Below are 27,604 nucleotides of genomic sequence, written 5' to 3' on the forward strand. Positions count from 1 at the left end.
TAGCTTATTACCTGTAGACATAAATCTGCTTCTTAAAGGTAAATAAGCCTATTAGGGTACAGCACTGGATTACATAAGACATGACCTACCAGAATTTAAATTCCCTCTATTGTATAGTCTAAACTACTAGACAGCTCCTTTGGAGACTCCTTCCCCATGAGAACTGCATTGAGGGTGGGCCGAGCATCAATCTTCACTCACCGTAGCTCCTGTACTCTGACCCACTCCCTCCACTTTCCTCCTTTCGTTGAAAACTATAGTAATCCAATGCTCATTCTGCTCAATTGTAGCCATTCATCCTGGATAGTATTGCACTGATGTTCCTATTAGTGTTTCCATTTTGCTTTGCAGTTCGCTACCAGTAATTGATAGGGGCAGTTTATTAATATGACAAAATGAAAATGTTCCTTATTTGATGAGCAGTAAGTGGATTAATAGATCAATGATGACATTCAATCTTATTATGCTGTTCCCGGAGGTGGATGTTATGCAATACAGAGCCAAGTCACAGTAAAGTGGTTATGATTCCCAATCCTAGAGAGAACATCCTGTCCTACCTGTCCACTTGCTATTCTAACCAGTCAGCTAATCCTCCTTCCCTTTCTGCTTGCATGCCAAGTGGCACAATCTGACTATACAGAGACACTGTGATACTCCTCCAGCTTGCGTGTGTATGGACCTCCCCCTCGCTCCATAGGGGATCTATATGGCATGCTAGCATCCAACTGAACCATAATTGGAAATAATTAGAGCATGAATGTTTTCCAGCAAAGCATGGATAAAGAAAGCAGCTATGCAAGTTTTAAGAGGCTTTCTTTGCTTGGCTATTCCATGCATAGCATCTGTCTAACATAGCTCTCCTATTGTTCTCTTTGTCTCTGCCCCAGAAGTTCAGATCAAGGGAGGCAGTTCTATCTTTTCTAATTCAAGGCCATCTTTTCTAATTCAAGGCCAACAAGCTCAGTCTGGAAATAAAAATTTGGGGAGGCGGAATTGCTGAATTGCTTAAATTAATGCTTCTGTCTCCATGTCTTGCAAGTTAATAAATACTAGGGAATTTCATTTTTTATAGCATTCAAAAATTGTGACTCAGGATAAATAAATAATATTGGCAGGAATTATACTAAATTCAGTGAAAGTGCTATAGCAAAAGTCTATAGAAACAGGTTATAAATATGCTTTTAATTCCTTACTTTCCTGCTCCATCCACGTGGAAGGAGATAGTCTGCATGCTGTAAATATATGCTGCTTCTTTTGCGTAATTTGAGATTATGCTGTTTCAGTAACAAAGTAAGCAGATAATTTATTATAGCCTGTCCAAAGTATGGGCCAACCTCTCAGAATTCCTCAGCCAGCTTGAATATTGCTCAGAACTCTGAGAGTCGAAGTCCACAGGAAACTCCTACTTTGGGAAGGCTGATTTTACTGTATACCAATCTTCCCCAACCAAGAGTCCCTCCTGTTGGTGACTCTTAGAATTCAAGCCAGCATGATAAATCTCCTCACATCCCAAGAGCACCAGGTTGGGGAAGGGTGCTTTAAATCATCCTTGGGATTTCTCTTATATGGCCATAAAAGGCATGATCTCACAAGGCCCTTTGAAAGAAGTAGTTACGTAAAAGACATCAAAACCTTTGACATTCTTTAAAATGCCACTTACAGAAGTGATTATCAAGGAACTCTATTTTATTAAATGTTCCATCAATACCTGGGAGAAATGGCTATTTAACTGAAACCTTCAGTCTGTAAAATGAAGTCATGTCTCAGGACAGAATTAGCATTTAGCTTTCCTTCTCAAAACTTCACCAAAAAGGCAATACCGAAAAGTGGACAATTCAGGTAGTCCTCAACTTACAACAGGTCATTGAGTGACTGTTCAAAATTACAAGAACACTGGGGAAAAAAACTGACTTATGATCATTTTTCACACCTATGACTGCTACAGCACCCCTGTGGTCATGTAGTCAAAATTCAGACACTTGTCAAATGACTCATATATATGATGGTTGCAGTGTCCCGGAGTCATGTGATCATCTTTTGCAACCTTCTGACAAGCCAAGTTAATGGGGAAGCCAGGTTCACTTTATAGCCATATCACTAACTTAACAACTGCAGTGATGCACTTAACTTTGGCAAGAAAGGTCATAAACTCACTTAACAACTATCTGGCTTAGCAATAAAAAATTTGGGCTCAATTGTAGTCGTAAGTTGAGGACTATCTATATTTCACCCAAACCTTGTAACATTCAATAGGACGTAATGGTATGTGGGAAGGGCCTTGGGAAACAGAAGACTAGACAAAGGTCAGACAAGAGGCAACTGAGCCCATAAAAGGAATGAGCATGTGGCAAATATTTCAGAGGTTTCTTAGTTTCTTGGACTATAAAGTTGAGGGGGAGAATGTAATTTCACATTTGCAAGATTTTGTTAATGTAACCTTACAATGAAGAGTGAGTTGGTACACTTCTGTGTGTACTTTTTGACTGGACTAGAAGGCCCCAAGATGGTAGGACAAACCAAACCAAACCAAAGCCTGTTTAGTTCAAATTCACAGTGACCTGCGAGAAAATGGCCCTGTATTTGATAGCATTAAAGCTATTGAATTTTTCTTGAATGAGTTTATCACAACAATTCATAACCAGTTTATGGATACTTTGGAAGGATGAACTTTTAAAATTCTTTACTCTTAGATTACATATACTGCAAATGAGATAAGGGCAGTGGTGGGATTCAGCCAGTTCGCACCACTTCCGCGGAACCGGTTGTTAACTTTCTGAGCAGTTTGGCAAACTGGTTGTTGGAAGAAATCATTAGGACAGAGAACCAGTTGTTAAATTACTTGAATCCCACCACTGGATAAGGGCAACTGTCAGAAAGTACAATGGCCAATCACTTTTTATAGTCAGTTAACCCAAATCTTAGTCTATTAAGCCACATCAGATTTCTCAGACACAAAAGTTTGGACTACGAGGGGAAAAAAGCTACAGAAGATGTTACTGATGGATGTTGACTTAAGGTTTGGTGGATGTTTCTAATTAGCCTTTCAAATGCATTGTTCTCCAGATTTGCTGATCTAAATTTCCCATCATCTTCAACCAGTAAGGCCATATGCCATGTTACTAGAAATTATCTATGGGCATTATTGGGCCCTATAAAATACACTTACTGGGCATCCCCATGAAAAATAAAATATTAAATCTATAGTATTTTTGCATTCTTTTGTACTACAGAAATAGTTAAAACAGCTCCACAAAAACGAAATCAGTTTTAAAGCCATTCCAGTAACCTATAATTAAACCCAGATAACAAAAGCATTCAATTATAACCATGAGATAATAGTTTAACAAAATTAAGTTGGTTGTACAGGATTTATGTCTTGATGATAAAAGAACATTGCAGTAACCTGCTTAACAAGAAAGAACCTTGAAGCAAACAGGTGAGCAGTATGTTTTCAACAACCCATTTCTCTCTTTTACTTTAGAGATGATTACTGATAAGTAAATGGAAGAAAAGGCTTGCTAGGAGATAGTATCATCTCTGGGTTTGTTTGTAATACAATCCCATTTTCTCAGTAGACCATAATCTACCAGCTTATTCTCAAGCCCCATAGCAGAATCAATGGAATTCTGTTCCACATATGAATAGATGACCAGTTCAGAGGCTGAATAGTAGTGAGGAAGTCAAGCTCCTTGCAGAATATTTCTTAAAATGGAAAGGTTATACTGGAGTTTCATAAAAGATCATAGAACATACAATACACTCTGCAGGAGGATGCTCAGCATTCAAAGATATCACCATGTAATATATTAATGAACCATTTCAATTGGAAGCCCATGAGAGCTTTTATTTGTATTGCCTGTAATCATAAAGAAGCAGAGAAATATTCTAGGAGCAACTAATACTATGGCAAATAACCAAAGTTTAACATTTGGGTTCAATTCCTATGAATTAAAAGCTTCATATGGCACAGCAAAAGCAAAACACACACATTAAATTAGAAAAACTGCAGCAGCCAATTTATATAACGCACATTTTTAGATTCATTGCAAACATCATTGGGGTCCCACATAAATCTCAACTTTTAAAATGGTCCAGTTTGGAAGAAAATCCATTCAAGTTTAAAGGAAAATGAAAAATGTGCTTCAACCTTGATTGCACTTAAGTTAAAGAGGGAATTCTTATACAAGACTAGCCTTTGCACATTTTAATGATTTCGGTGTTTTCATCCTCTCCCAAGTTAGATGAGCACATATGAAAAAAAATGGCATTAGATCCCCTCTCTCTTTCTAAAAGCAAGATTTTTTTTCCTAAGAGAATTCCTCCATGAATTGCCAAGAAAGTTTAGGATTTTGCATTTACTCAGCTCTTTCTCTAAAATCTTTGATCAGAACTTGCCCTATCACTCTGTGTAGTACTTGTTATCAGTAACATAAAATGATGTCCTTCTTATACACATGCCTACTAACCTAATTTTTAACAACTTCAGCTATGTTCAATATCATTGTTTCCCATTTTATTTTGATACGTAAAAAACAAACAAAGCCTGAAGACAGGAGGTTCATAGAATTTGAATGCAACACTCAAGAAATGGGAATCTGACATTGCTTCTTCCTTGCATCTTCTAAATAGGACCCAAAGGATTCTGATAAAGTAGCTTCAAAACAGATGGAAGGAAATAGTAACAAACAGCTCTTCTCAAGGTTTTTTTTAAAACTACAATTCCCACTATCTCTAACCAATCTTATGCAGGTTTGGTTAGAACAACTGAATTCGGAGTTAGATTTTCCAAACTAAACAGACTGAATTTTTTAACCATATCCATGGCAAACAAATAAAATATTACTGCCTTGAAAGTAAACTGATGGGGAAAGTAGCAATCTGTAGATCTATACACATTGGTCAATCATCAAAACTATAAGGGCAAGACCACAGAGAAACAAGCTGGCAATCTCTTATAAAGGCAGGCTGGCAGGCTCGCTCACCTAGGTTTTGTTCTGTGACTAGGTTACCAGGAACAAATAGGGTTTTGTTCTACAAAGGTAGACACACATCTACCTTTCTTTCTGGACCATTCATAGCATTTCAAGGTCTAGATTTGCACCTCCAGGGTGGGGATGATGAAAGTTATAAACTGACACACCTGGATAACTTTGCTGAAAAGAAACTCTCTGGAACAGTTTTTCAGACTGCAGCAATTTTAAGATGTATGGACATCAATTCCCAGAATTCCCCTAACAGCATACTAGCTAGAAAATTGTGGAAGCTGTCATCTACACATCTTAAACTTGCTTGCTGGGAGCTGAATTCCACACACCTTAAAGTTACTGAAATTGAAAAACACCAGTCTAGAGTCTAAACCCACCTTCCAAGCACTGCACTTCGGTCGAAAGAAAAAGCAGTTGAGAAAAACAAAAAGATTTAGATAGGCAGCAGATTTTCCCTCCATAGGGAAAGGGGTGAGAAGGCTGTAGGTCCAGGCCAACAGAACCCCTCGCTCCGGAGGACCCTTCCTCCTCCTCCTTACCCTCCTCCAATTCCTGGGGTAGGAGATCCTCGCTACCGTCCAGGTTCCCGCTGCCTTCGTCGCAAGCGGCGGGGCTGATCCAGAATTCCATTCCGGCCGAGCCCAGAAAAGCCTCTACGTCGGTAGGCAACATTAACTTCGCAGGTACAAGGATCCGGTCCCTTGGATCGTTCACCTTGCGAGAAGTGAAACGGGCGAAGCCAAGCAGACGCCTGTCAGCTGCGTCAGAGCAATGCTTGCCTTGCCCGCCTCAGAAATCCTCACTTTCCTCCAGCGCGCTAATTTGCATTGCAGGCTTTCCTTGCCCTACCAGCATTCTATATACATTTAAAGAATCTGTGGTCCACCTGTTTGGGAAGAATCCATTTTCCGGGGTAAGGGGGGGGGGAGCTGCTTGAATATCTTGACCCCGCAATGGTCAATTAAAAGAGAGGAAGAGTTGAAGATAGAAAGATCTTATAGGAAAATCGAAGGCTAGGATTGGATAGTAGAGCTGAAATGGAAATAGCAAAGGTGTTGTGGGTGAGGAAGTAAAGCTTAGCCTCCTCCTATTGTTATGTAGCACAATGGTCTATCTCAGCTCCAGCATTCTGCAGTATTTTTGAATGGGTGGGCTGCTGTGACTTCAGCCATTTCTTAAATGCGCTCTTCTTTCTTAAGGTTAACCCTGACGAATTAGCATTTCTTTTTTTAAAAAAACAACAACAACAACAACAGACTAGCATGGATCATTCGCAGAGTAGTTTGGGGGAAAATTGGGAAGTATGCTATTAAAAGCCAAATGTTAATTAGCTTGCCTTTACAGACAAAGGAAACGTGTGTAAAAATTTCCCTTGAGGGGTAAATGTGGGTTTGTTTGTTTTTTTAAACCAAAACCAAGGAAATGCAACAACCTCATAATGTTTCTGCAATCCCATAACTTCTAATAATTAAGACTTTTCAGGCAATGTGAGAAATGTTTAAAGACAGCTGCAAATAAATGGACTTTAAAAATGGAATTGAGTTTGATGAGAGCTTTTATTAACAAAAGGCAATGTTTGCCATTTACTGGACATGCCAGGTTTTGAGAAGGCTTTAAATAATAGGGGGAAGCTGCTAAGATTTTTTGCACTTAGTGGAGAAAGCACAATTTAAAGTGGCAGAGAAGGAAAACCCTTATTGCGGTGGTCTAATGTCTAAAATTCAATCCATCATGAACTTCAAATCAATTTAATCAAATTTACTCATTTTAGGATTTTGCACAGGTAACCTTTCTAAGAACTGAGTCTCTAAAATCATATCTTTTACTACAGATGTTTAACTTTAATTTGAATTTTATGATTTATTGTAGATTGCTGGTATACTAACTTTAATAATACAGACAAATAACCAGAGGTTTGTTTCTCATCCTCCTGCCTTATATATCCCATCCAAAGCCCACTCTCTCCAGCTTTGGGTTCTTTTTTCCACCACTAGACTGATTTTGGAAGAGAGATTCTCAGCAAGAGACTGAAAGATATGAGACTGATTATAATCATGACATATATTCAGGGGTGAAACGTTCCCGGTTTGGACCGGATCAGCTCATCTGGTAGCAATGGTGGTGGGTGGTTCGGAGAACCGGTAGCAAAAATCCCGGGCCCCTCCCTGCCCATGCCCACCCAATGCCCAGTCGCCCGCTTCCCTGCTTGCCGCTTCTTTTAAAAAATGCTTTTAAAAGATTTTTAAAAAAGAGGGCTCTTATGATCACAGTTGAACTGCGTAACCGTCAGAGCCTTTTTTTTATTTTTTAAAAGCATTTTTTTACAACCTATTCAGCCGACGAGACACAACAAGTAGCCAGTAGCCATCGGACGAGACACAACAAGTAGCCAGCATCCCCCCAAACCCAATCCATGATGCGTGAGAGGCATGTGCAGATGACGATATACGGCGCATTACTGTGGAACCAGTGGGCGGTTAGAAAATTTTACTACTAACAGAGATACAAAAGTGGGTGGTAGGTATAAAAACGTTGACTACCCCTGAGCTATAGTAACAGAATTGTGCTCTGAACTATAAAGAGGCTTGTCTGAGATATTTTCCCATATTGGTTTCTTGGCTCAGACTTAAGCCCTGCTTATTTTATTGTTCCCTTGGTAGCAGTTCTTCCTTTTGTCCTTGGAGGCTATTTCTTCTGCCCTCTATAATAGCTAAGCAGAGAAGCTGAAGCAAGACAATCATCCTCGCCTTAAAAGTAAGCTATCCCTCCTGGACTTTGGTGTTATTTTGAGTTGCCAAACTGCAAAAGTATCCCACCCAAATTGCTGCTGATCTCAAAACCTGCTAGAGCTTATACCCAGCAAGGCAGTGGTGAAGGTAGATAAATTTCAAACCAGTGTGATTTTTTTTTTTTGATATTGAAGGAATTTTGGATAACACCAGTCCCATGCAAAGAATGGGAAAACCCAAGTCCTTCAATTCAAAATTCCTTCCAACTCCAGTTCCTTCCCAATCATGCCCGCTAATGCTACATTGCTCAGTTCTAACCAGTTACTGATTTGAAATATTGCTGACTGGGAGGACAGAGTAATGGATGGGGACCTAGTGGAGTTCTTCCCTAATTTTGACTTCATAGCACTCCAAGAGGCACAGTTGATTACAAATAAGGGATAAAAATTATATTGTCATGCTTCAGATCAGGGGTCTCCAACCTTGGCAACTTTAAGACTTGTGGACTTCAGCTCCCAGAATTCCCCAGCCAGCTCTGCAGAGCTGGCTGGGGAATTCTGGGAGCTGAAGTCCACAAGTCTTAAAGTTGCCAAGGTTGGAGACCCCTGCTTTAGATCGTGTTCTATTCCTTCAAGGAAATATAAGACTAAGGGCAAGGAGGACAGACTATACTTGCTAGAGCTAGACTTGCAAGAACAGGGGTTGATCTTTGGAGATGACTTTTCCCATTATTTAGCTGAGAAAATTCTGTATAAATTCTCTGAAATAGTTCTACTGAACATATATCTATCACCACACTTGTCTTCCCACTTTCTCCGAATATCACCCAACGCTACTGCCAGGGTTGGTACTTCTTTAGAAGATTTTGTATACCTGGATGTTGTCTCTAAAGATTATCTTATAAATGATCCATCCTGACTCTGTAGAGATCCTAAAATAAATACCTCAGGCTCAGAATTAGTTTCCTTGATTTATAAATTTAATCTTCCATACTGTAGAAGGAAAAGAACCTAGTTTTATGTATCCATTTAAATATTATTAAGGAAACTATGTTGCATGAAACAAGACTGGGCTTGTTCAGACATCCAAACTCATATGAGGGCGGATCACGATGTTGACCAATCACATTCGATTTATAAGGCAGATCTGATCCTAGTTATGCTTCACAAGAGGCTTCTAGCTAATCTTGAAGTAAGATGGAATAGAAAGCTCAATTGGGCTAGGGCTGATGCTAAGGTTATTTCCATCTTTTTGAATCCAGAACACGCGCAAACTTGAACAAACTCAATTTCTTCTTTTATCCAAGGTGCAGATAGAAGCCTGAACTTCCATTACACTAATTTGTATTTTTCGCTGAAAACTTTTAAATCATAAACTTCAAGCCAGAAGCTAACAGCAAGTACATTCAAATTGGTTTGATTCTGTTTACATACTAAAAAGTTCCTGATGGCACAATGTGCCAGGCCCAGGGACACCTTAAGATATAAAAAAAAAACCTATGCTAAAAATTTAAAAATAAGGCGTGATTACAAGAAACTGATAGCTTGAAATTATGGCTAAAAAACATGCAAAACACCTTTTGAACAAAGTAAAATAGAATAGAATAGGGAGAGAAGGGGATGGGAGAGGAGATTTCTATGGGGTAAGGCTGAGGGAGAGAAGGGGAGAGGAGAGGCCAATTGTAACTACTCATTAATTTGTAAGTGTTAATTTATCAAGCCCGATCACATTATTTCATATGGATATTTAGCTAATAGGAATAGGAATAGGAATAGAATAGAATAGAATAGAATAGAATAGAATAGAATAGAATAGAATAGAATAGAATAGAATAGAATAGAATAGAATTTTTTATTGGCCAAGTGCGATTGGACACACAAGGAATTTGTCTTTGCTCTCAGTGTACATAAGGAGAATAAAATACATTCATCAAAAATAAAAAAAAACCAACACTTAGTGATAGTCAAGGTTACTAATAAGCTGTCAAATTGTACTAGGAAACAGATAAAAGCAATATAAATTGAAAGATACAAGCAACATGGTTATAGTCATGAGTGGGAAGAGATAGATACTAGTAAGGAAGAGAAGAAGAATAGTAATACAGATTTAGTAAATTATTTGCCAGTGTTGTGGGAATTAGTTGTTAAACAGAGAGATGGCATTCAGGGGAAAACTAAGAAATCTCTTAGCAGAGGAACAAGCTGGATTTAGACTGGAATATTGGAAAAACTAACCAGGATTTTCAACAAACAAAACGTAAGTGTATACTTTAAATCCAGGAACACATTAAGACAGAAGCTTATCCAACCCAAGGACAAAGCACCCATGCATGAACAGAACAATGCGAGCCATACAGTGCTGTGCAGCAAGGCATGTGCAGACTTGTACATTGGGGAAACAAAACAACCATTCCACAAATGTTTGGCATAACACAGGAGAACCAACTCATCAGGATAAGATTTGGCAATTGATCTACACCTGAAAGATAAAGGCCACTCCCTTAAAGACAACAAAGCTCACAAAGATCACTGGTTTGAAAGAGGAGTCAAATAGGTTATCTATGTTAAAACTGAACAGCCTTCTCTCAACAAAGGGAAGGATACAACCTCATCTATCTCCTATTTACAATGCAGCCCTTTCAGAAATTCCAAGATGGTTCCACACTCATTTGCACTCCGATGCAAGTGATTCTGAGTACACAGATTAGCCCCCAGATGCTTTGAAGACCCTCAGAGTGTTAATGCCTGGCTGAGAAGTGTATAAATCCTATCCACTCCCCACCAGTTAGTTAAAAATGAAGAAGCTTCTTGGGTGAGAAATGTCTTCAAGGAAAACCAAGAAAATTCAGCTGCTGTTTAGAGAAAAAGTACCGTATATACTCGAATATAAGCCGATCCGAGTATAAGCCGAGGTCCCCAATTTTACCCCAAAAAACTGGGGTAAACTGGGGACTCGAGTATAAGCCGAGGGAGGGAAATGAGGCAGCTACCGGTCAGGGAAAGCCTCCCTCCCTCAGCCGAGAAGGCTGGCGGCTCCCCCGCCCCGCCCTCTCACTGCACCGGCAGGGCTTCCCCGCGCTAATGCAAAAGCCCACCAAGTTTGCACCATCCGGTATAATGTGAAAAAAAGAAGAAAAAAAAAAACTCGAGTATAAGCCGTATATACTCGAGTATAAGCCGAGGGGACGTTTTTCAGCACAAAAAACGTGCTGAAAAACTCGGCTTATACTCGAGTATATACGGGTATCTTTGGAACAACCTTGATCTGAATGACTGAGAATCTCCATAGACATTTAAACCAGAGCACTCCCTCCACAACAGACAATTTTTTTATTTTACACCATCCCAAAACAAAACAATTAACTAATGGCAAGAAGCTTTTTTACCACTTTTATAGAGCTTAGTGCACTCTTTAAACAAAACCTTTTTGTGGAAGAAATTAGCCAACTTAAATATGGAATCCAGATTCTTTTGTTGTTGTTGTTGTTAGTTGTGAAGTCGTGTCCGACTCATCGCAACCCCCTTGGACAATGTTCCTCCAGGCCTTCCTGTCCTCTAACATCCTCTGGAGTCCATTTAAGCTCACACCTCCATCCAGCCACTTTGTTCTCTGTCTTATGGTTAAGACCAGAGGTCTGCAACCTTAAACACTCAAAGAGCCATTCGGAACTGTTTCCCACAGAAAAGAAACCACTGAGAGCCACAAAACCTGGATCGGCATGGCCAACTTGACATCACTCACTCCCACCCAGTCATATGACAAACACACCCAGCCACACTTACCCACGTTTTGTGGCTCCTGGTGTTTTCTGTGAGAAACAGGTATCTCTGTGTATTTCTCTCTTACTCTCTCACTCTCTCGCTCTTTCTCCCTCTTTGTCTCTCTCTGTCGTGTGTGTGTGTGTGTGTGTGTAGTGTGTGTGTGTGTGTGTGTGCTTGTGTTCCCCCTTGAACCATTTCCAAAAACAGGCGAGGGTTGGTGTTTCGTTTTGTTTTTTTGCTGATGTTTTTCGTTCTTCTTCTTTGTTTTTGTTTTTACCATATTTAAATCAAGAATCATTTCATGTTCCCAGATAAATGAAGCTCTTTCATCCCCTTGCTGTGGCTCCCTGTCGCCTAAACCCACCACTGACAGGTGCTTCTTCCGGCCCTTGTTGGTGCTGCGCACATCTTGATTGCTAGGGGAAACGCGCAACTTGCTCTCCGACCTGAGACACTGGCTTGGCCTGGCTGTGGCCGACGCCGCTGCTGTTGCCACCTCCATAGCCTGTCTGCTGCTTTCACAGTGCCTTGTGAAGCTGTTAAAATTAAGCACACTTCACAATGGGGGAGATGGTGTCCCTTCTTCCTTCTGGAGCCCATTACAATGCAGAGCATTGGGTGCAGCCGGGCTGGGCCACTGTCTCAGGGCAGAGGGCAAGTCACACATCTCCCCAAGTGATCAAGGTGCACATAGCACCAACAAGGGCTGGAAGAAGCACCTGCGAGATATGGCAAGTACAGGTGTGCATCGCTCCTGCTCTGGAATATGGAGCGAGTCTCCATCCCTCGCCATCGCCCTTACCGTCTCAGGCCAGGCAAGGAGTGACTGGAATGGGAGGGCAGGGGGAGGGGCCAGCCAATGGTGGGTTCAGCGGACAGGGAGCCACAGCAGGGGGATGAAAGAGCCGCATGTGGCTCCAGAGCCACAGGTTGCTTACACCCGGTTAAGGGTCTCTACTCAAACACCCATTTGAAACTCTGTACAAGTGTAAATGGTTCTCCAAGAGTATATGGTAATTACTCATAATGGATTGTATCTTATCCCCAATGCTTTTAGGGAAATGAAAACGTAAAAAACTTATAAGAACGTAAATGGAAGCACAAACAGCTTTTCTCCGTTTCAAAACCAAGTTTAGAAAAAAATAGAATGGAAGAAAAGTTAGGTATTCTTTCTAGATGAATAGACAAGAGAAAGCAGTAGTGCTAGCTTAAGGACAGCAGAGCAGATGCTATGTGTATTTAGGGGATTTGTGCGGGGGGGACAGTTACCCAAGGTTCAGTTTCCAGATGCATTGTCATTACATGACAGAATGGATAAAGGAAATTTTATACACAAACACTCACACAGTATTTATCTGTACACATTACAAAATATAAGGGACAAAGAAAATATATAGATATATACACGAGCACATATAGTTAAATACAAAATAAATTTAAAACATGTTAAAGTTAATGCACAACATAATACGTTCATCTCTGGAGAAGTTGGAAAACTGCAAATAATACAGTTAGATACAGCCCCAGCCTCTTCATTCTGCACCAAGATCAGTCTGGACAAAACAAGAGCTCAAAGGCTTAATTCACTAGAAAGCATATTCCTAGATTTACTAAGCACTGAGAAGGTAAAAATCAAAGCAAAACCAGGTTAAAAGTTCACAAAGCAGCAGGACAGAGGTAGCTGTGATGGTTTTCTGGCCACATCAAAAATGATTAGCTTTTTGTGGCTTCATGTGCAATTCAAACCTAGCGATTATGATTCCATGTACTGCATTTATGCAGGCTCAGCAGATGGGCAATCCAGAACCACGCGGAGGAGGTTAATAAGCAGTATTTGCCCCATAAAAGTTACCACATCTTGGAGCAAGGCTAGGAAAAGCTGCCTGAAGTTTAGGAAGCTCATTGTTGATGAGTCTGTCCAGCCTGACTATGCTGGTTGATATTTGTAACTATGCTTTGAAGAATAGCATAATAGACACACTGAGTCCTAAGAAAGATTTAGGAACTAAGGCAACTTCCTAAAACCTCCTAAAACACAGTGGGATTTTTTCCCCCACAGAAATGTATATAATGCAGTGGCATCAGTCTCACCTCCCCTTGTGAAATATCAGGCCTTTCTTTTGTTCTTTTTACAGATTCTCATAACAACAATCCTGAGAAACGTTTTTTGTTCCTTTATCATAATGACTGCTTTTTTATGTATATAAAGTAGCTTAATTAAATAAACAAGGATTGGCAAGGAGCTAACCTTTCTGAGTACTGTAAAAACACTTAAATGTTCATGAGCAGTGGTGGGTTTCAAAATTTTTTACTACTGGTTCTGTGGGTGTGGCTTGGTAGTTGATGGGTATGGCTTGGTGGGTGTGGCAAGGGAAGGATACTATAAAATCTCCATTCCCACCCCACTCTAGGGGAAGGATACTGTAAAATCTCCATTCTCTCCGCAATCCAGGGGAAGGTTACTGAAAAATCCCTCGTTCCTCCCGATCAGCTGGGACTCAGGAGGCAGAGAATAGATGGGAGCAGGGCCAGTGAGAATTTTTACTACCAGTTCTCTGAACTACTCAAAATTTTCGCTACCGGTTCTTCAGAACTGGTCAGAACCTGCTGAAACCCACCTCTGTTCATGAGTAAGAAACATAAACCGTTGTATCCACAGAGTCAAAACCCCAGCAGTTGAGTTCTGCAGTGGTATAGAGATATATTACTATGAGTAAGATAATAGGATAGCTGTTAGGCAGTGGGCCTTACTTTACTGAAGCCTCATCTCAGTTCTTTCAGAATTTCCTGGAAACAACTCCAATCAGACCACCACCTCACAGCTGACACCCAGCTTCTCCTTTTGTACCACACCAATAATAACAGCTTACCTCATAACGTTATTGTGATTTTTTTTTCAAAACAGCATGTATATCCTACTCTAAGGAGTCAAAAAGAAATTTAAAAACTAAGTTACTTAGTTTATGAGACTTTTTCTTGACTAATTAGAATTATTGACTCACAGATCGATCTGACTTCTCCCCAGAGATAACTTACAGAAGTATTCTAGGGTCTCTTCGATCTGCTTGAATGTGAGGGCATCAGCAGCATCAGAGGAGACCTGAGGTGTCTGGATCCAATCTTTGTGGTCATATCCGAATACTGTGTCTGCCCGGAGTTTGTACAAGGGCAGTTGTTCCCCAAGAAGGCTGATGATTTCCACTTCAGGCAGATTGCTGCTATTGCAAAAATCTGTTCAGAACACATGGGGAGAGACAAAGAGAGATGGTTTGATTAGCAAAGGGGGAAGTGAGGCGAGGCCTTTGGTTTCAAGAAACTGAATCATCTCTAAGATGCGCCTGGCTGTAGGATATCACATGTTTTTCTTGATTGTAGTTTACCATATTGCACCATTTCAGCCAGTGTGCTATTTATAGTATGATTTGAATGTTGTGGAAACTAAGCTGATTTCCTATTTTGTAATACACCAAAGGCAAGAAAACTAGAGATTGGCAGTAGATGTCCATCTACTCTAGTGATAAAAAGTACTCCTCCCCACATGAGCTGTATTTCCTACAAAACCTATAAGATTCCCATATATTGATGTGGATTAGGGGTGAAATGCTCTTGGTTCGGCCCAGTTTGGCCGATCCGGTAGCGATGACGGCTGGTGGTTTGGAGAACTGGTAGCAATCATCTGCAGTGGCCCCAGCCCCGCCTGCCTGGTTGCCTGCTCAACAAGGGCACCTGTTGTGTGTGAGGGAGGTAGGGAGTGATCTGAAGCTGAGGCACCCAAACTTTTGGCAAGGGTGGGAGTGGCTTCTGAGCGGGCCTGAGTCAGCCAGCTCCACCTGACCTACTCTCTGAGTCTCACCATTCTCCTCGCTCTCCCCCCCATCCCACTCAAGCAGCAGGAAGCTCTGTGGGATAACAGGGCCTCTAATTTTTCCCAAGTCGCGGCATACGCTTGCTACCTCTGCTTGTCTGCTTGCAAGTGGTGATCTTCTCTGCTTCTCTCGGGATGCTGGTGCGGGCCCCATGAATGCATAGCTTGTGGGGGCTAAGCAGGGAAGCCGCTGTCATGCCACTCGCCTCACTTCCTTGAGCGCAAAGCTGAGGCCGTGCGTTTCCTCACCGAGCTGCCCATGCAATCGACAGCCGCTCAATGCCCTGTGCGCAGCATCACCTAGCCGCTGGTGGGGATGGAGCAGGGCTGGCCCCCCCACTGCAGGGCCAGCCTGCCTGGCGCAAAACCTCATGGTTTTTCTCCTCTGAATCCTTAGTCATCCTACCTATTCAAGCAGCAGCGGGGGCTGCGGGAATCATTCCTGCCCCTGAGCTGGCTGCTCCGTCCCCACCAGTGGCTGGGCAATGCTGCACAGGAAGCATTGAGCAGCTGTTAGCCGCATAGCTGCAGGAGGAGGCACAGGTGGAAGGCGGCTTTTTCTGCAGCATCCCTCTCCCTTCTTTGGATCGTCCTGCAGGGGGAAGGCTCTGCCTTTGCAAAAATGGGGCAGGCAATTTGTACAGAGGATTGGCGGGGAGGGTGGGAATGCGTGGCTGCCTGGGATGGAGAGCGGGGCAAGAGAAGGCTCCGAGGTTCACTTGGACAGTCAAGCCAGAGGGAAACGCAAAGTGTTGGAGACTTCAGAAAGGAAGAATGTGCTTCAGTATGTGCAGCTCCTGGCTCTAACAGTGAATGACATGAGTGATGTCAAGTTGGCCAGGCCCACTCAGTCACATGACCACCAAGCCACGCCCATAGAACCGGTAGCAAAAAAAAATAGATTTCACCACTGGTTTGGATGTGTTAAAGAGCCCTTATAATTAAAGATTTAAAGCACACTGAATGGACCCTGAATAGTGGTAGAAGGAAGAATCAATCAGAAGTCTGTGGCCTAGGAAATCAAACTGTTTATATTGACTGGTCATACCTCAGATATAATATAGCTAGCATACTGACCTGTCAGAGAGGAATAAATAAGATCACACAGATGAGTTTATAAAAAATATTCCAACATCAAGTTATAATTTACAGTACTTTATACTGTACTCTATATCTCTGTCTCGTTCTTTGAAATGTAATAGACCAAAGGTATACAGATTGGTTCTGCTTTTGATCATGTCTGCCCAGAAAGCTGACTATGCTTTGCTGTGAGCCAGTTGATATTATATCGCTTGCAGGTTTAGTGAAATGACTGTATATTGTATCTTCAAAGTGATTTGATCACATTAAGTGAACCAGCTTGGCCACAATGTTACGCAACTCTAACTTATTTTTGTAGGAAGTTAGCACCCACCCCTCTCCTAAAAGAATGAAATATTTTAGGAAATATTAAAAAGGCAGAATATATTTCCCTGGATGAGAAATGGAGAAACATGTTTCAAAGAGGAAGCAGCTCCCACCTTCTTGTCCACCCCCACCCCCTTTGTCAATGGAAGTCCCCACATGGCACTTGGGGAGATTACATCAGCCAACAAGGCTAGCCAACAAGACAGCAACCAATCAGGATATTCTTCCTGTGCCCCAGGAAGTGCAAAGCCAGAGAGGGTATAAAATCCAGGGACTCTCAGCATCTCTTCCCTTTTCTGCTCAGGAACTCAAACCATATGATCCTATCCACCATTACACCATCTTTCCAAGCAGTCTCCATGTTTCCAGTGTCTTTTTCCCCACTTGGAACGGAACCCAGGTGGACATTTCTTCCAACATTTTAAAGTACATTGTAATGTATCTTTAAGAGTTTTGGAGGGAAATTAGAGCGGGAAATAGCACATTGCTGATTGGCCGCTGCCTCCGACTGAACTGTATATAAAGAGGGGTTTTTCTGTTGTTCGCTGCTGGGTTCACTATAAACTAAAGAGCTGTTGTCACTCATCTGGTCTCCTGCCTCGTTATTGCCCGAATCTAACACTGGCGACGAGGGTGGGATCTCGAGGCAAAAGAGCGCCAGGAAAGAGCTGAGCTAACCAGGAATACGCGAACCCAGCAAAATAAGGGCGGATAGCAGCGATGTCCAGCTACACACCGCCAGCGCCATTCGACCCAGCCAAAGAAAAATGGGGGTCATACATGGCTCGTTTCGAGTGTTTCCTCGAAGCAAACGAACTCCAGGGGGTCTCCGACAACAGGAAGAGAGCGTACTTCCTAAGCCACTGCGGTTCGGAAGTTTTCGACACCGCAGAGTCGCTTTCGGAGCCAACGCCGGTACAGTCGGTACCGTGGCAAACCCTGCAGACCGCCCTTCGGGCTCACTATGCACCGACGCCCTCAAAATTTGTTCAAAGGTTCGAATTGCGGCAACGGATGCAACGAGAGGGCGAATCGATTCGCGTGTACATGGCAGCGCTGAGAAAAGCCGCCAACCATTGCGAATATCGAGACTTGGAAGACGCATTACTCGACCAACTCATTTGCGGGGTCAGAGACATCCGATTGCGATGGCGGCTGCTGTCCAGAAGCAACCTAACACTGGCAGTCGCCTTGGACGAAGCCAGGGCTCATGAGATGTCCACCCAAGCGGCAGAAACCCTGCAAACGCCGATCGGGCCGGGGACTGGGGCGAAAACCACCCCGGTCCACAATGAGGAAGTCCAGGCGGAGGAGGAAGGCGAGGAAGAGGAAGAAGTCTTCCACACTGGGAGGCCAGAGAAAGAAGACCGGGCGAATCGCGAGTTGCGGGGACAACACAAGCGACAAGACTGCAAGTTTAAGGATGCGACTTGTCGGCGGTGCGAAGGAAGGGCACATAGCGCAGGCCTGTCGGCGCCCCAACCTTCCGCCAAAAATTCAAACCGACCAATCAGAGCGGAACGCGAAGAGGCCCGTGATTGGTCGATTCAAAAAGGCGAAACTTAATCAGACGGCCGTGAGAGAAGGCCAAGCAGCCACGCGCCTTGAAAAAAAGATTTTTACTAAAACGCACATTGAAGGGGTGCCGTGCTGAATGGAAGTGGACACCGGTTCATCGATCACGATCATGTCCTGGGACACTCTCGTGAAACGTTTGCCAGCCATCGCGGCGCAAGCTGCAACCACAGAAACTAAGGTACAAGATTACCAGGAAATCGCATCCCGTCCGAGGGGTAACGTCCGTCAAGTCAAGTATGGACAGCACAACAAGACCCTGCCCATCACCGTGGTCGACGGAACCTTGCCGAGCTTGTTGGGACTGGACTGGTTCGGGCATTGGGCATGGGAGTGACGGAGTCTTCGAACGACGTCGACCTAAAGGCGAACTAATGAAGGAGTTCGGGGACGTCTTCAAAGACTGTTTGGGCAAGTACGAGGGGACCCCGATCTCCTCTAACCTTGACCCACAGGTTGCCCCTATCCGGTTAAAGGCTAGGAGGGTTCCGTTCGCCCTAAAGCCCAAAATTGACCGGGAGCTGGACAAACTAGTAAGCCAGGAATACTAGTGCCAGTTGACCATGCAAAGTGGAGACACCCATAGTCACCCCAATCAAACCGGACGGGTCGGTCCGGATTTGTGCTGACTACAAGGCAACGCAATAAAGCGTTGCAGAAGAGTCTACCCGTCCCAGTAGTACAACACTTACTGCACTCTTTGGGGCAAGGCCAGGTCTTTGCCAAGCTAGATTTGGCCCAAGCCTATCAGCAGTTACCCGTAGATAGCAACACGGCCGAAGCACAAACGATCGTAACGCACAGGGTGCTTTTAAATGCACCCGGTTACAGTTTGGGGTTAGTGTGGCTCAGGGTTATTTCAGAACCTAATGGGCGGCTATTGCAGGGACTCCCCGGGGTGGTACCGTACTTTGATGACGTACTGGTATCCGCCGACAATCTAGAAGACTTAGGGGTATGGCTGAGAAAAGTTTTGGGCATTTTCCGGTCTGCCGGTCTCAAAGTCAAACTGGATAAATGCCAGATCGGGTAGGATCCGTGGAATTCCTGGGCTATCGGATAGACAAGGAAGGAATCCACCCCACTGAGAGCAAGGTTAGGGCAATCAGGAAGGCCCCAGCTCCCCAAAACAAAACGGAGTTACAGGCGTTCTTAGGTCTGGTCAACTTTTACGCGGTATTTTTAAAAAATAAGGCGACCATAGCCGAACCGCTACACAAATTACTAACGAAGACAGCTGTGTGGTCTTGGGGAAAGGCGGAAGCTAGGGCATTCGAAGCAGTAAAAAACCTTCTGTCTAGCGATAGCCTACTGATTCAATACAATGGCACGCTGCCATTGGTGTTAGTTTGTGATGCATCTCCCTACGGGGTGGGGGCTGTGCCCAGCCCCCGGTTGCCAAATGGCACAGAAGCCCCTATAGCATTTTACTCCCGAACAATGTCATCGGCTGAAAGAAACTATAGTCAGCTAGATAGAGAAGCCTTGGCCATAGTTTCCGGGGTAAAGAAGTTCCATGAATATGTATTTGGCCGTGATTTCGAAATCGTCACAGACCATAGACCCCTACTAGGCCTGTTGGCAGGCGACCGCCCAACGCCCGTGGCACTTTCGCCTAGACTGACCCGATGGACTATCTTTCTGGCCGCGTATTCTTACAAATTGTTGCATCGGCCAGGAAAAGAATTAGGGCATGCAGACGCTTTGAGCAGATGCCCACTACCAGAGACTATCGAAGACCCCACTCCGGGCACACCCGTCCTGCTAATTGACTCTTTGGACTCGGGTCCAGTCACTTCCAAGGAGGTGGCTCGGCTTACAAGGACATTACAATAAGAACTGTAATTGGTTGGGTGCAAGAGGATGGCCCGCTGCGGGCAAGCGCTTTAAGGAATATGTAAAGAAAGCGGGAGTTGTCGGCTCAAGGAGGGTGTCTGCTCTGGGGGGATAGAGTGGTGATCCCAGAGAAATTGCGGAAAAAAGTTTTGGAACTCCTGCACGAGGGCCACCCTGGGATTGTGAGAATGAAGGGTTTAGCAAGGAGCTATGTGTGGTGGCCCTTGATGGACACGGAGATTAGTGACAGGGTAGGAAAATGCCAAGCCTGCCAGGAGTCCAGACCACTACCACCAACGGCCCCAACTCGGGAGTGGGAGAGACCCCAGGGCCCATGGTCTAGGATCCACATCGATTTTGCCGGCCCCTTCCATGGGCAAACATTCCTAGTGGTAGTCGATGCCTATTCCAAATGGCTGGAAATCATTCTTATGAGATCCATGACAGCCGAGGCCGTAATCTCAGTCCTGCGGCGACTATTTGTAACCCACGGGTTACCCGACACCCTAGTTTCCGACAACGGCCCTCAATTCACAGCGACACTGTTTGAGGGGTACTTGGCAGAAGAGGGCATCCGGCATGTCCTCTCGGCGCCGTTCCACCCTGCGACGAACGGCCTTGCAGAGCGTTTCGTACGGGGTGCAAAGGAAGCATTGTCCAGAATCAGGCCAGGCGATTGGCAATTAAAAATTGACACCTTCCTAGCAGTACAACACAGAACCCCCTGTGTAGCAACTGGCCGCAGCCCAGCAGAGCTACTGATGGGCAGGAAGCTTAGGTGCCCATTAGACCGGTTAAACCCAAACTACACCCCAGACAGGTACAAAGGGACAAACGGTAAAACAAGAGAAATGACAGTGGGAAGTCCAGTATGGGCACACAATTACGGAGAAGGCCCAAATTGGGTAAAGGGACAATCCTTGAAACAACGGACCCAAATCGTATCGGGTAGAGATAGAGGATGGCGGGTTTGGAAGCGCCACATAGACCAAATAAGAAAAGAACAACCAAAAGTCCAGAAACAGGCCCTGACTATCCAATGTTTGAATCCACAGCTGACTCAAACCCGGGCAAACGCGGACTTATCTGAGTTCGATGAGGTCCAGCGACACCAACCGTCCCTCCTGAAGAAAGCAGGGGCGATTCTGCAAATAATCCAGGGACGGATGGCCTAGAGGAGGAGCTGAGAGGAACAAACAGTCCCTCCGGCCAGCTCGACTCACTCCCAGAGAATGAATTGCGCAGGTCCGAAAGAGTTAGGAGACGCCCAGTCTACTTGCGTGACTACGTAGAGAAATAAGATGTTAATTTGATGCAAATAGGGGTAAAATGTTTTCTGGGAGGGAAGGAGTGTAATGTATCTTTAAGAGTTTTGGAGGGAAATTAGAGCGGGAAATAGCACGTTGCTGATTGGCCGCTGCCTCCGACTGAACTGTATATAAAGAGGGGTTTTTCTGTTGTTCGCTGCTGGGTTCACTATAAACTAAAGAGCTGTTGTCACTCATCTGGTCTCCTGCCTCGTTATTGCCCGAATCTAACATACATTGTAAGATATTTTGATGAACAGTATAATGGGAAATCAAAAACACAATCTCTTAAAATTAGTGATTTGCTCTCTTAAAGCTTTTGAATCATTTATAACCTTTAAACAAACAAACAAACAACAAAAAGGGATTTGAACTGCAAGTATTTTTTGACTTATGGCCACAATTGGGACTTCCATTTCCATTGCTAATCTAGGCAGTTGTTAAGTGAAACTTGTTTGATCTGCAACCTTTTTGTCATGGTTGTCAAGCAAATCACTGAGTTGTTAAGTGAATCATATAATCGTTAAGCAAACCTGCCTTGCCTCATTGACTTTGTTGGAAGCTGGTTGAAAATAGTGACCACATGACTCCAGGATCCTGCTATTGGTTGCCAAAGTATGCAAATTTTAGATTTCTGTAACTATATCATAAATCACTTTATCCAGTGGTGTTGTAACTCTGAATGGTTGCTAAATGAATGGTTGTACATCATACTGTTGCCATGAAAATTATATAGATATGGATATGAAACTACAACTAGAAGTAACGCTCAGATCAGTGGAAATTTTATTTAAAACCAGAGAGCTGTCTTATGGGCGGATAGCGACACAGTTCTATTAAAATAAAATTAAGTTTAACTTAACTCTCTCTTTCTCTCCATGGAAAATTTACTTTTGTTTTTCTGCTTATCGCATAACTACCATCAAACAATCTAGTCCAGTATTTCTCAACTTTGGCAACACTAAAATATGTAAACTTCAACTCACATGCTCACTGGGGAATTCTGGGAGTTGAAGTCCACACATTTTAGTATTACCACGGTTGAAAAAACTAATCTAACCAATGCTCTTGCAAAGAAGGAGTTATACTGCCCTCTTGTGGACTTTCATAGGCAAATAAATATAGACAGAACAGAGGCTTCTCAATTTTCTCAGTTCCTATCTTGCAAAGTGCTTTTTTAAGAGGCAACTGGACTCTTTTTTTTCCCCTGAGGGAAAAACTCAGGGAAAAAACAGTCTAGTTGCCTTTTGAAAAAGCACCTTTGAAACAATTATGACCTGGATGACTAAGAATCTCCAAAGACATCCCAAAGGTGCTTTTTCAAGAGGCAACTGGACTTTCTGTTTTTCTTTGAAGACATTTTGCTTCTCAGCCAAGAAGCTTCTTTAGAGCTGAAGAAGCTTCTTGGATGAGAAGTGAAACATCCTCAAAAACAAAACAAAACAAAACAAAGAGTTCAGTTGCCTCTTGAAAAAGCGCCTTTGGGACAGCCATGACCTGGATGATTGAGAATCTCCATAGACATTTAATCTCCACAGACATCCCTATATTGCATGTATATACCTAATTTCCAGTAAACTGGGTTTGGAGAATTTGATGGAGCCAGAAACAATAGCAGCAAAAAGAAACATACATCAGGCATCTTTTAAATGGTTTCTTAAAGGCTAAGAAAGTAAATTGCCTCACATTTTAGCTTCAAGGCAGCCTTCCCTGCCTGGCAACTGCCAGTTATGCTAACCAACTTTCCAGTCAGTATTGGCAGGTCAGTAAGCTGAGGAAATCTTACAAAGCATTTAGTTAGTGAGGACAGCAGTTCTACCTTGCAAGATTTTTGTTCCTGGTGGTGAATGTATGAAGCACTTCTTATTCTACAAAGCATTTGACACAAAGAATAAGAGGCTATCATTAAGAGCTCTCTATATTCCTTGAAATCTGAAGAAAGGAAGGAAATGATCAGAGGATAGGAAAAATAAATCCTCTGGGGAAAAACCAGAAGAAATTTGAGTCAGTCTGGAGAAGAGAATGTACCCAGCAGAGGTGAGATCTTCCCCCTACCAGAATGCTTCAAGTAGAGCTGAGACAGCTTCTGCATTTCTTGCAGTGTTACAGGATTGGAATCAACAGCTTCAAAATCCCATTCTATTCTTTGCTATCATTGGGGTTACCTAAATATTGTAACTGCAGGAGATGAGAACAAAAATGAAGAACAAGTAGCTGCTAGGCCATTAGCAACTAAGCATGCCTACTCCCTTGCTAGAAGCTTAAATGCAAGGTCAGCTCAATCTCATCCAACACTAACCACAAGGCAATTAGAAAAATTTTGTAATTGGCTCCAGTCAGGTGCAAGTTGTTTCATTTCAACACAAAGTTGGCTATCAAACTGCTTCCTGGGAGTGGCATCATGCAATCTTGTGGAGAACTGCAGGCCTGTACTTGTTGCACTCAAAGATTGCACTCAAAGTCTGTGTTCCCAGTCTTGGCAGCTTTAAAACATGTGAACCTCAAGTTCCCAGAATGCTGTCAATTCTGTCAATTCTGTTAAGTCTATCCATCTTAAAGTAATCAGGGTCGAAAACACTCATCTAGAGCAGGGCCGTCAAACTCCTGGCACATGGGCCGGATGTGTCACATACTGGCCACGCCCACACCCATTTTAGCAAAGGGGGGGGAAAAGTCCTGATATGTCATATGACACTGCCATGATGGCATGAGTTTGATACCCCTGATCTAGAGTAACTTCTTTGTGGAAGAGAATGGTCCATGTTGACTTGTCATACAAGTCTTACTAGAACTTAATTTTTGGAATACTTTTATAATAACTCCAGGACTAACTTGACCCCTCTTTTTCCTTTCTGTTTTCAGAAAATTCTTATTATTTGCTAATGAGAGGCAGAAATGTGATAGATTACCATAGATAGATAGTTATAGATTACCAAGTTTCTCTATTGAGGGTGTAGAGTCTGTGAAATTTATGCTTTAGGGGGAGCTAGTAGGGATGCTAACAAGAACAACTGTGCCCACACAAAAATACAAACCACATTATAGTAGGATGAAATTATACAGTTGCTAGGACACTGTGTAATTATCAGTAATCAATCCTTGTTTGTTGGCACCTAAGTAACAACGAAATAAAAAAGAATATTCAAGGTGAATGAGATGATTTTGCATCTGACAGCCTTTTTTGGGGTTACCAGAGCTTAGCCATATTTATTGTAATAATAATAAAGAATTTTATAGCACCCTAAACACAACTTCATTGTGGTATAAGCTTTTATGGATTACAATCCATAAAATGCCCAGAAACTGCTGTCCAGAAAATTGTATCAATAAATAATTGTTTTCAATAGGCCACAAGATTCCATGTGGTTTCCATTTATTTTCACCAACAAATTTACTGGTTAGTAAGCTGTAATTATTCCCTTCCATGCTTTTAGATTTCAAGTCGGTTTGTATCCACAAAGAAAAGGAACGCAACCAAGCCATGAAATGCCAGAACTTTTATTTAGAATACTTTGGTTTTTGGAGATCCTGTAGGAATTGCCCAAGCTTGTAAAATTTGTTCCTCTTACAAATGGACTAAACATTTCCTCTACTTACCCAACATGAGCAAAACAAATAGCAAGATTCTCAAATAGTATATATTATCCCCAAGAAAATGTTTGCACTATGAGAGAGAAAGAGAGAGAGAGAGAGAAAGAAAGGAAAGAAAGAAAAGAAAGAAAAGAAAGAAAGAAAGAAAGAAAGAAAGAAAGAAAGAAAGAAAGAAAGAAAGAAAGAAAGAAAGATACTTAACTAATTCCTTGGCTATTTTCCATTCCACAGGACTTGGCAACTTTTCAACTAATTCCTTCCTTCAAATATATTCTATAAATGTTGTAAAGGCTTGATATGTGGGGAAAGGGGGAATAATTCTTTTTGTTGCAACAACCCATCTTTGCAGGTGAATGACAATTACTTTCAAGTGTATTTATTTATTAAAAGATTTATAGGGCTACTCAACTCAAATAATGTTACTCTACCTGGAATAACAAGCAATAAAAAGGAAAAAAAAGAATATGGTTACACAACACTTCAAAAGCAACCCAATATATTAAATAAGAACTAGCAACCAAACATGGTAATTAATTTTGATAATTAACCAGAATGGGACACCTATCAAGCCCAGCACAAGAACGTCATAGAACAATCCAGCAAAGTTACATTATATGCTCACACCAAATAGACATCTTGCCAGACTAATCTATACTATTCTCATCTTAATCCTAACTCTGGGATATTCTAGAAGTGATATCCTAACTTCCGTGTTTATCTTCTTCCTCTGTCAGATCCAGCTCCGGACTGTGTTGCCTTACCTCCCACCTTGAAATTATCTCCCTCCTTCCTGGGAAACTGCCAGTTTACTGAAGTTTATCATACCACCTCCCCATCCTTAGGCACAATCATCACAATTCCTCTCAATATGACTCAAATGCCTTTTATTGGTTTTTCTAAACATAAGCAGAGTTGGGTCCACTGTATATTAGAGAGCTCTTTCTAGAGACATGGGCAATATTAAAATAAGGGGGATATGGAGAATGCCTTCCCTATGGGAGGACCTGGGGGCAGATGTTCTTAGGAGACAGATTCTGATCCCATCCCATGCAGGAATCATAACCAGCACTTTGAATCATACCCAGAAGCCTGCTGGAAACTGGTGCAGCTTATGAAGTAGAGTTGCCACAATTTGCATATTATCATAAGTATCCATATCACTACATTGTAGAACAACTGAAGCTTCTGAATGGTCTTCAAGGTAGGTTGTAAGTTGTAACAATCCAATCAGAAAGTAACCAAGGTGTGCGTGACTATGAGCAAGGCCTCTGATCCAAGAATGGGTGCAACTGGAGGAAAAGATGCAGTGGTGCAACGAGCCACCTTGCCACAAACTCTAATCCAGGAGGGCCCTCAGATTGCACACCAAGTCAGGACGACAATGTCATACTGTTCAGAACCAATTGAGGGAACGCTTCAGTTTCCAAATGAAATAGAATAGAACACACAGTCATTCAGTGGTTTAACCTGTAACTTGTGTTTTTTTTTCACCTAATCTCTCCAAACATCATTGTTGCTATGTGCTGGGCTGTAAGGATGACTTTGAGGACTTTCAGATTTGCAAGATTCCGTTACTGTAACAGAATAATGGTAGTTTTAATATTCATAATATTACTTGGTCTATTTCAAAGGGTTGATATCATGCCACCATTGTTGCTGCTGCTCCAAAGCAAATCTATGGAGATACTGCCATAGCACCAAACGGTTTGAGTCCTCAACTGAATGATGGCTCTCCTTGCACAGAATGGGACAATGCAGCATGGTTAGTTCAGTGCAGTCAGCTCACTGCCACCAGCTCGCCACTTCTGAGTCATCTCTGCTAACTCAACACCAAGTTACCGCAGGACAAGTCAACATGGCCAGTTTGCTGCAGGGACAATTCGCTGCAGGGAGTCAGAGAGAGAGCCAAGCGGACAGGCGAGTGACAGGCTGAGCAAAGTGCAGAGCAGCAGCAGTGGCCAAAGACTTCCCACCAGAGGGAGAACCAGGCAGGCAGGCAAGCAAGTAAGTGATTGGGTGGACAGAACGCAGAACAGAGACTTCCCATTTTCACACACCCCGCCAATGTCAATGGGCCAAGCTCCAAGCCATTTGGAATTTGGGCTATTCATCAGGGGAAGCATTGTTCAGGCCATTTGGCAGTGCTGGCAGTGGGTGGGGAAGTAGTGGAGGATGGGCGCCATTGTTGCTCATTGCTGCCACCATTGCCATGCCAAGCTCTGGGAGTGTTCCAGGAGCTCGGCATAGAGGCAGCAGTGATGACGGGATGTGTGTGAGAATGGGAAGCCCCTGGCCACCACTGCCACTATTCTGTGCTCTGCTCACCTGCTCAGTCACCTACCTGCCCACCTGGCTCTTCTTCCAGCTGTCTACGACGAGTTGTCCCCATGGAGAATTAGCCGTGTTGAGTTGTCCTACAATGACTTGACAGTAGCGAGCTTGCAGTGGTGACTTGGCCATGCCAAACTGTCCTAGACCCCTTCCAAAGAAGACAAAACAATTTCCAGACAGCCTAAACTAATTCTAACCTCCACACCACACTCAAAAA

At 42.9% G+C, this 27,604-nt stretch overlaps 1 protein-coding gene across 1 annotated transcript in view; it reads right to left on the reverse strand.

The window, feature by feature from the left end:
• HAP1 (huntingtin associated protein 1) overlaps positions 1-27,604 on the reverse strand; it is a 321,391-nt gene that overhangs the window by 284,860 nt on the left and 8,927 nt on the right. Inside the window, exon 3 of the mRNA XM_058182688.1 lies at positions 14,512-14,706. Coding sequence (XP_058038671.1) covers positions 14,512-14,706 — 195 coding nt within the window. The remainder of the gene's footprint in view (positions 1-14,511; positions 14,707-27,604) is intronic.

This window comes from Ahaetulla prasina, chromosome 4, assembly GCF_028640845.1.
Source record: "Ahaetulla prasina isolate Xishuangbanna chromosome 4, ASM2864084v1, whole genome shotgun sequence".
NCBI lineage: Eukaryota > Metazoa > Chordata > Lepidosauria > Squamata > Colubridae > Ahaetulla > Ahaetulla prasina.